General features: G+C 37.0%; 1 protein-coding gene across 1 annotated transcript; it reads left to right on the forward strand.

Annotated features, from left to right (window-relative positions):
- The first annotated feature begins 587 nt into the window (after positions 1-587).
- Positions 588-9,723, forward strand: LOC145472024 (uncharacterized). The gene is made up of 6 exons (XM_081454912.1): positions 588-857; positions 6,336-6,450; positions 7,206-7,319; positions 7,946-8,059; positions 8,691-8,804; positions 9,424-9,723. The coding sequence occupies exons 1-6, from the start codon at positions 606-608 to the stop codon at positions 9,540-9,542; spliced, it is 828 nt and encodes a 275-aa protein (XP_081311038.1). The 5' UTR covers positions 588-605; the 3' UTR covers positions 9,543-9,723.
- The last annotated feature ends 79 nt before the right edge of the window (positions 9,724-9,802 follow it).

The raw sequence follows: 9,802 nt of genomic DNA on the forward strand, positions 1-9,802 counted from the left end.
AATTTCGAGATCTTGCCAAGCCCCTTCGCTGCCTAGATTTCGAAGGTCTTTCTCGATTTGTTTTTCCCAAGCTTTTTGAGATTAATTCATTAATAGACAAAACAAATTATGCAAAGCACATCGCACTACCGATCGTTGGCTGCCAGCACATAATTAGCTATAATTGAAAATTACACTAGTAAGCATAAGACATATCTTCTGCATAACTTATCAAACAGTTAGCCAATAAGATTGTTATCAACTGCCACGAAATCTGGCACCTGCTTGAAACTCACTGTTCTTAACTTTCAGTCTTCCTGTGAGCTTGGTTTGCATCGGCAGCAGAGAAAATGGAACTTGGAATTCATGAACTAAGCAACTATCTGCTCGTATTGGTGATACTTGCTATTTCGTCAAATGCTTCTAATGGTAAAAGTTCTATTCTTTTGATAACTTTAAGACATCTAGTCATATGTAATATGTTCCAGTCCGGTTTTTTTTTTGTTTGTTTGTTTTTTTTCGAGTTTCATAACTGCAGCTTTCTTTCTTTATTTCTTATTTTTAATTTTACAATTGAAGTCATTGATGTTGGTGGCAAAACTCTCAGCCGAGGGACAGATAGAAGAATGGCTTACGCCAAATTTAAGGCTCACAAATTCTCCCTCCTTAACATCAACAACATTGGTTCGGACTATGTTCTCAAAGGCAGCGAGTGTGGGCTTGCATGCGTCAACATACCGTCATGCTTCTCCTTTAACCTGGCTGCATTCTCCGATATCATGAGCGGAAAAATCTTATGTGAACTGCTCCCATCTGACATTTACAACAATTCCAAAAAATTTGTCGCAAGCCATTTTCATCATCATTATAGCATTCAGGTAAGTTGAAAATGAACTTGAAAATTGAAACATTTCTTTCCCATATGAAAAAGCTCTGAAAGCACTCATGCCAGACAGGTAATAACCAAACAAAGGGCACGAATCAAGCTTTACTTTGTGCTGTGCCCCGGAATTTTAATGACGCTGATAAAGTGTTGAAACTGTATGGATCACTCTGTCTTGTCAAACTTCAAAACAAATTACAATATACATATAATTTTCTTTTCTCACATGAAGCAGCTAAGTTAGCCCATTTAGATCTTTAGTGGAGAGAAACAAAGAATAAGTAAATTGATAAATTGCAATAAATCTATTAAGAAAGGAATACGCCGAAAAAAAAAGGACAACACTAGAAAGCTTTGAAGCATGTTTATCATAAATTTGTTCAGATCGATATCTCACTTTTAAAAACGTTCAGCATGCTGTTGTCTAACATATGAAACATAAAGTCCTTCAAATTCTGTTCCTCTAGCTCATTTGACTTGTCTGCTCTAAATACTGTCAAAATGACAAGATACGTCATGCTTAATTACGTAGTCGAAGTTTATACTGAGGCGGGTGGTAGGTTTGTTGATATCTTAGCTAATAAATGTCAGGCCATTTCTCATTGTATGATTTACCTTTGGGATAATTAGACGTTTATAAACCAGTCCTTGTGAATATCACACAACTTGACCCGTGAACATTGTTCGGTTTGAGAATTATTACCACGTCACGGTAATAATGGAGTCAGTACTTTATTTTCGGAGGATTTTACGGTTCAATTTTGGCACGTTTCCTTTTCAATTGGAAGAACTTACATTGCTATTGCTCGGAACTAAAACTCCTCTATTGGAGCATCTACACATAGCAGTTTGAACACATTTCTATAAGGGCTTTCAAAGTGGAATTCAGTTGAATATTTCATTCATTTGGAGGACTTGGCCTAAAATTATCAAGGTGAGCATAGCTCGGGCCCAAGCTCAAACTGTCAGCGGTGATCATCTCGCGAAGACTACCTTGCGTACTGAGCGGTCCTGGCAAAAAGACTTTGTATGTGAATATTTAAGATCGGTTTTTAAGAATTGAAGCTCTTGATAAAAAACGCCTTTTCTTACTTCCACAGTGTATTGCTTATTGTCTCTTCGCTCTTTCTGCTGATTTGAAGCGATTTTAGCCAATTGTCGCTTCCTACTAGATTTTCTATTCCCAAGAGAAAGAGCTTGTCTCTCAAACAAACAAGTCTCTCAAAACAAACAAACAAGTCTCAAACAAGTCTCTCAGAACTTAACTCTTAACTCTTCCAAAACTACAGTCTCACTTACATACATACATACTTACGCCATAAAACGATGACAGGTAACCGGGAGTGACGTGTAGGGGCGGCTGCATTCCAGGTAGTGTAATGTATGCGTTTCGATTCCCGCCTTCAATAATTATGTGCGCCTCGTTTTGGTGTGTGTTTACAGGACCGCCATTCTGAATGTTTAGTTCTTGAGTCACGCTACACAATAAATAAAAGAAGCAAAATTAAATTGAAAGAATACTTTACAGGTAGGAGGTAGCCATCGATTTGCCTCTTAATGAAGTCCAAGCAACAAATGTTCTTATACATGAGCAACGTGAGCAAGGGTACTTAGCGTTCGTCTAAAGCCTGTGACCTAAAATTGCTACAGTACGTAATATATGGCTACCAGTTAAAGTTATGATATATGCTTTTTCAATATAACGCTAATTTAGAATTAAGTTAATTAAAATTTGGATGGTTTTAAGATGGGGTATTGTTGACATTTACCAAATTAAAAATAAATTCTATTGGTTGAGAATTTCGAGATCTTGTCGAGTTCCTTCACTGCCTAGATTTCAAATGCGTTTCCAGATTTGTTTTTCCCAAGCTGCTTGAAATAACAGGTAGAATATATGTCGTAGAAGCCCCCCAAAAAGATTTAGACTCCTGGGAAAAAGAATTCAAAAAGTACCTTTATTTTCTTAATTGGCAGCAAATAAATTATGCAAAGAATGTCCTCTCTAGTTATCACTGGATGATAGCATATTAACAGCTATAATTGGAAATTACGGGTAACCATTTCACATATATTCTTCTTTTCTTATCAATCAACTCGGTAGCCAATAAGATTGCTGTTCACTGCCATGAAATCGGGTACCTGCTTAAAACTTACCGTTCTTAGTTTTCAGTCATTCTGTGAGTTTGGTTTACACGGCAGCAGAAAATAAAACTTGGAATTTATGAACTAAGCAACTATCTGCTTGTTTTAGTGATACTTTCCTCACCGTCAAATGCTTCTAATGGTAAAAGTTTTCTTCAATTTTTTTAACTTAGACATCACTTTAGTCATATGCAACATATGACATGATTTTTCTTTCGAGTTTTCATAACTGCACCTTTAATTTCAAATACCTTTATCTCTACGATTCAAGTCATTGATGTTGCTGGTAAAACTCTCAGCAGAGGCACAGATAGAGGAATGGCTTATACGCCAGATTCAAAGCTCACAAATTCTCCTTCCTTATTTAACATCACCAACATTGGTTCGGATTATGTTCTCAAAGGCAGCGAGTGTGGGCTTGCTTGTGTTAACATACCGTCATGTTTCTCCTTTAACCTGGCTGCATTCTCTGATATCGTCAGCGGAAAAATCTTATGTGAACTGCTCCCATCTGACATTTACAACAACTCTAAAAAATTCGTCGCAAGCCAGTTTTTTCATCATTATAGCATAAAGGGAAGTGGAAAATCAACTTTGAAATTGAAACATTTCGTCACAAAAGCGTTGATTTATGGCAATTAGTTAATAGCCAAACTTGGGATAATTAGCTTCGCTTTAAATATTATCCTGAAATGTTGATAACGCTGATAAAGTTTTGTAACTTTATGGATCACTCTAAGCAAGAGATTAATCTCTTGCTCTAAGTTGTCAAATGTGAAAGATATAAATTAAACGTGTATAACTATATATTTTGTTTTTCACATCTTTCGCCGTTTTATTCTTGAAGAAACTTGGCCTGATAAGTAGACAAAACAAAAAACAATAAAACAAAACATAACGAAACAAAAAACAAGAGAAGGACGAGCACACTATAAAGAACTTGGAACATGAAAGCGCTCTTTGGAAAACGTTCAGCAGTTGCCTAGCATATGAGGCATCGGCTTTTAACTTTTTGGTCCTTCAAATTCTGTCCCTCTAGCTCAGTGACAATTTATACTCTAAATACTTTGTAAAACGGGAAAAACACGCCATTCGTAATGAAGAAGCCGATGTTTATACTAAGACGGGTGGTAACTTTGTTAGGATATTTTAATAAATGTCGGGCCATTTCTCGAAATGTGCTATCTAATGTTTCATTTCTGAAAGGGTTTGAACGGCTGGGTTTGAATTACCACCACAGCTTCGTTATAATCGATTCAGCGCGTTATTTTTAGGAGGATTTTATGTTGCATTTGAAGAACTGGTATTGATGTTGTTCAAAACTGAAACTCTTCGATTGGGATACCAAGAAATTAAACTTGAAAAGATTGCAAACAAGGGGGTATGAAACAGAGATAAAAAGTTACAGGTTTCGTTGGAGGACTTGGTCGAAAATTATTCGCTTAAATTAAGATGGCCGAACACAGTTTTTGATACCTGTGTTTCATTCCACTTTTTCTCGAAAAACCCTTCATCCCTCGGTCGCCAAAATGGCAGCAAGCAAGTTAACAACACAAACTTTGGTTTTTTGATGGTTGAGCTGACGTATGTTCCGTTGCCATGGCAACATGAATAAATATAAACAGGCCTTTAAAATCGGTTTTGTTTATTCGTAGAAAATCTAGTCATTAGATTTTCTCTATAATATGCATGCAACAAGCTTGTAACGATTCTCGCAAGCTAACACCATTTTGCTAATAATTTAACAGAGAGATCTTTAATTATCCCTTGTTGAAGGTTCACTGGAATATCTAGAATTTCCCTGGTTAAAGTTTAATTATTTTCAATACTCCAGTTACTTATTTCCTAAAGTATTTTCGTACCAAATTTCGTGAAATTCTAATGAGTGATTCTCGAGAAATAGGTGTATTTCCGAGAGTGCAATTTTTTATTCAATCGCAATTTTTTAACTTCCTACGCATGCGCTGCATTTAACTGGGTTCTTTCGGTAACAAAGAAAAAGCTGAGAATTGCTGGGTTATTTGCAGCGTTACCTTTTCTGACATATCTTTGTAAGAAAAGACTAAACCCATCAATACACTGCGTTCGATTAAAGAGAAAAAATAGCACAGGTAGTGCGGGTGTTGAGTAAATAAAATGATCGCTCTATTGACGGCATGTTTGCTTTTTATAATCCTTTTGCGCGCGCTGAATTGCATCAGCAAAAGCGCGCGCGAAAACTGTGTTCGGCCGCCTCAAGCCAGTTTTCAACATACTATAGGTTTTAAAGGATTTTGTTCCAGCAATTTTAGTTAGACGTCAAACAGTGCTATTTTCGGAAAGAAAAATAGCGTTGACTTACCGGTTTTAATGATAGTCCAAGAATCTAGCCAATCTGTTTATGTGGCTCCATGGCAACTATTCCTTCTGCCAAGGCCCCGCCGGCTGAGAGAGACAGGTGATCGAGGAGGCGAGGATAAGAGAGCTTAATCTGAATATGAATCGAAGGAATTAGGAGGCACTAATTCTCGAAGTGTTCTTTAAAATTCAGGCGTCTTCATTTTGGACGGAAATTTCGGGGGAATTGTCGGAATTAGCGTATGTGTTAACCCTATTCAGATGCAGGGAGTATTTTGAGGTCCTCGAGCTGTAACGCGAAGAGCATTAAGACTATGGCAGTAAAACCTGGAGGATTAATTGCAAGTCTAAACATATATCACGTGAAATCTCCACATTGATACCGTCATATAACGTAGAAATGACGTCAATATTTTCGAGCAAGTGCCTTCTTGGGTATCATGTTTTGTAAGGAAAAACGTCAAATTGATCTCCGGAGATCCAAGGAAGTCAAATTTGAGAAATTAAAGAAAGCTAAATTGGCCTAAAAAGTACAAGTTACTGGAACTTAATTAAAAGAATAATATTTCTAAATTTGGAAAATATCTTTTCAAAATGCAACAGCACGGTCCTCCAACAGAAACATGTGGTCCCAAATTGTTTCCTGATAAATGTTAGGAAACGGGTTCATTTCTTTCAAACTTAAGATGCAGTGCTCTAAGTCGGCAAGGGCCTCAATAGCTCCCCTTGGTGTGCAAAAGGTTAATCTTTACTGCCTGTTCCTTTTTTTATATATTTTCTTACACTGATACTAGCACAAGTATAAACAATTTAGCGATTATTTTGCGATTTGTTTCAAAATCCTACAGCAACAACAAAGTTCAAACTTGATCAAACCAGCATCTCAAAACTTCATGATTGCCACTAGCCATGCGAATACTACATATCAGGAAAAAGTAGTAAATTTTGAAAACATCCGACAGCGCGACTTGGTATAATCCTCTTTCTTTTTCAGTCTCCATGTATCAGCTGGCCTTGTCAGAACAACGGAGCTTGTGCTGCGCATTACGAGAAGAACAGCTATGTGTGCGTATGTGCCAAGGGATACACAGGGAAATATTGTGAAACAGGTAGCGTTTTAGCTAAATAACACACAGCGGAAGTAAGACTATGTAGAGTCTAAATTCCGTATACAGAAAAACAACAACAACAACAACGAAACAACAACAACAACAAAAACAAACAAACAAACAAAAACTCGAGAAAAAAAGGGTTTTTTTTAAATTTACCTTGTTATTGTACAGCTAGCTATTTGGTGCGCTAAAAACCAATCACATTGGAAGATTTTTTTATGCTATTAGCTTTGAAACGTGAAATAATTCTTTTACCGCGTATGAGAAGCATTTTGGTTGATCTTGCGTCGTCTCCAAGTGTTTTATCCTGCAGGAGCTTACCGTGTCGGGCTCCTTAGCATATATAATTTTTATTTTCGTTTCTTTTTTGGTCTTTTTGGAACGCGAGGGAGGGGAGCTGCAAGGGGGTCTTTTGATGCCCTCGTCAAGTATCTCTTAGAACAATAAAGGTATTACAATGAAAATTAGATGATTTAGAGCATATCCAAGGATATTTCCTTTAAGGTCTATAAAGTTAAACGATGACGTGATCTGACACAAAATTGACGACATCATTTCCAAGCAGTCACCGTGTTGGATATGCCATGTTGGATTTAAGGAAACATGTGGCACTAGTTAGTGCGATAAAATTGAGAAACACATCGTCAATACGCGGTTTCAATTAAAGAAACATCAAGGCCCTTGACCAATGACAAATCATTCTGAATTCTTTCGTTTTCATTATTTTTTTTTTTTTTTTCATTTCCAATCAGATATCAATGAGTGCGCTAGTAACCCATGTCTGAACGGCGGAACTTGCACCGACCGAGTGAATGGATTCACGTGCAGCTGTGCGCCGGGATTCAGAGGAACACAGTGTCAAACAGGTTAGTGTCCTAATGCCTAAAGTTATTTTTGTATACGTTTTGTAGCTTCTATTTAGCTGTTGGGACAACGTGGATGAAAGTATTGAGCAAATGCATTTAAATTCTTACCATAGTGCTTAATTAATTTAAAACTTGAAGATTCATTTGTTGCCTATTTTTCATTTTCTTTCCCTTGCCAGCTTTATTGCTCACACCGGACTCCTTAGCATATATAGTGTTAATTTTTGTTTCTTTTTTGGTCTTTTTGGAACGCGAGGGAGGGGAGCTGAGAGGGGGGCTTTTGATGCCCCGTCATGTATCTTTTAGAACAATAAAGCTATTACAATGAAAATGAGATGATTTAGAGCATATCCAAGGATATTTCCTTTAAGGTCTATAACGTTAAACGATGACGTGATCTGACACAAAATTGACGACATCATTTCCAAGCAGTCACTGTGTTGTATCCGCCATGTTGGATTTAAGGAAACATGTGCACTTGTTAGTGCGATAAAATTGAGAAACACATCGTCAATACACGGTTTCAATTAAAGAAACCCCGAGGCCCTTGACCAATGACAAATCATTCTGAATTCTTTTGTTTTTATTATCATTTTTTTTTTTTTTTTTTTCCCATTTCCAATCAGATATCAATGAGTGTGCTAGTAACCCATGTTTGAACGGTGGAACTTGCACCGACCGAGTGAATGGATTCACGTGCGGCTGTGCATCGGGATTCAGAGGAACACGGTGTCAAACAGGTTAGTGTCTTAATGCCTGAAGTTATTTTTGTATACGTTTTGTAGCTTCTATTTAGCTGTTGGGAGAACGTGGATGAAAGTATTGAGCAAATCTTTTAAATTCTTACCACAGCGCTTAATTAATTTAAAACTTGAAGATTCATTTGTTGCCTATTTTTCATTTACTTTCCCTTGCCAGCTTTATTGCTCACCCCGGACTCCTTAGCATATATAGTTTTTATTTTTGTTTCTTTTTTGGTGTTTTCGGAACGCGAGGGAGGGGAGCTGCAAGGGGTCTTTTGATGCCCTAGGCATGTATCTCTTAGAACAATAAAGGTATTACAATGAAAATTAGATGATTTAGAGCATATCCAAGGATATTTCTTTTAAGGTCTATAACGTTAAACGATGACGTGATCTGACGTAGAATTGACGACATCATTTCCAAGCAGTCACTGTGTTGTATCCGCCATGTTGCATTTAAGGAAACATGTGCACTTGTTAATGCGATAAAATTGAGAAACACATCGTCAATACACGGTTTCAATTAAAGAAACCCCGAGGCCCTTGACCAATGACAAATCATTCTGAATTCTTTTGTTTTTATTATCATTTTTTTTTTTTTTTTTTTTTTTTTCCCATTTCCAATCAGATATCAATGAGTGTGCTAGTAACCCATGTTTGAACGGTGGAACTTGCACCGACCGAGTGAATGGATTCACGTGCGGCTGTGCATCGGGATTCAGAGGAACACGGTGTCAAACAGGTTAGTGTCTTAATGCCTGAAGTTATTTTTGTATACGTTTTGTAGCTTCTATTTAGCTGTTGGGAGAACGTGGATGAAAGTATTGAGCAAATCTTTTAAATTCTTACCACAGCGCTTAATTATTTTAAAACTTGAAGATTCATTTGTTGCCTATTTTTCATTTACTTTCCCTTGCCAGCTTTATTGCTCACCCCGGACTCCTTAGCATATATAGTTTTTATTTTTGTTTCTTTTTTGGTGTTTTCGGAACGCGAGGGAGGGGAGCTGCAAGGGGTCTTTTGATGCCCTAGGCATGTATCTCTTAGAACAATAAAGGTATTACAATGAAAATTAGATGATTTAGAGCATATCCAAGGATATTTCCTTTAAGGTCTATAAAGTTAAACGATGACGTGATCTGACACAAAATTGACGACATCATTTCCAAGCAGTCACCGTGTTGGATATGCCATGTTGGATTTAAGGAAACATGTGGCACTAGTTAGTGCGATAAAATTGAGAAACACATCGTCAATACGCGGTTTCAATTAAAGAAACATCAAGGCCCTTGACCAATGACAAATCATTCTGAATTCTTTCGTTTTCATTATTATTTTTTTTTTTTTTCATTTCCAATCAGATATCAATGAGTGCGCTAGTAACCCATGTCTGAACGGCGGAACTTGCACCGACCGAGTGAATGGATTCACGTGCAGCTGTGCACCGGGATTCAGAGGAACACAGTGTCAAACAGGTTAGTGTCCTAATGCCTAAAGTTATTTTTGTATACGTTTTGTAGCTTCTATTTAATTGTTGGGACAACGTGGATGAAAGTATTGAGCAAATGCATTTAAATTCTTACCATAGTGCTTAATTAATTTAAAACTTGAAGATTCATTTGTTGCCTATTTTTCATTTTCTTTCCCTTGCCAGCTTTATTGCTCACACCAGACTCCTTAGCATATATAGTGTTAATTTTTGTTTCTTTTTTGGTCTTTTTGGAACGCGAGGGAGGGGAG

Source organism: Orbicella franksi, unplaced genomic scaffold, assembly GCF_964199315.1.
Source record: "Orbicella franksi unplaced genomic scaffold, jaOrbFran1.1 SCAFFOLD_102, whole genome shotgun sequence".
In the NCBI taxonomy this organism is placed as follows: Eukaryota; Metazoa; Cnidaria; class Anthozoa; order Scleractinia; family Merulinidae; genus Orbicella; species Orbicella franksi.

Coding starts and splice junctions, on each gene's coding strand:
- LOC145472024 (XM_081454912.1), top strand. CDS start 606: ATGGCTTACGCCAAATTTAAGGCTCACAAATTCTCCCTCCTTAACATC. Junction 6,451..7,205: donor AGGGAAATATTGTGAAACAG/GTAGCGTTTTAG, acceptor ATTTCCAATCAG/ATATCAATGAGTGCGCTAGT. Junction 8,805..9,423: donor AGGAACACGGTGTCAAACAG/GTTAGTGTCTTA, acceptor ATTTCCAATCAG/ATATCAATGAGTGCGCTAGT.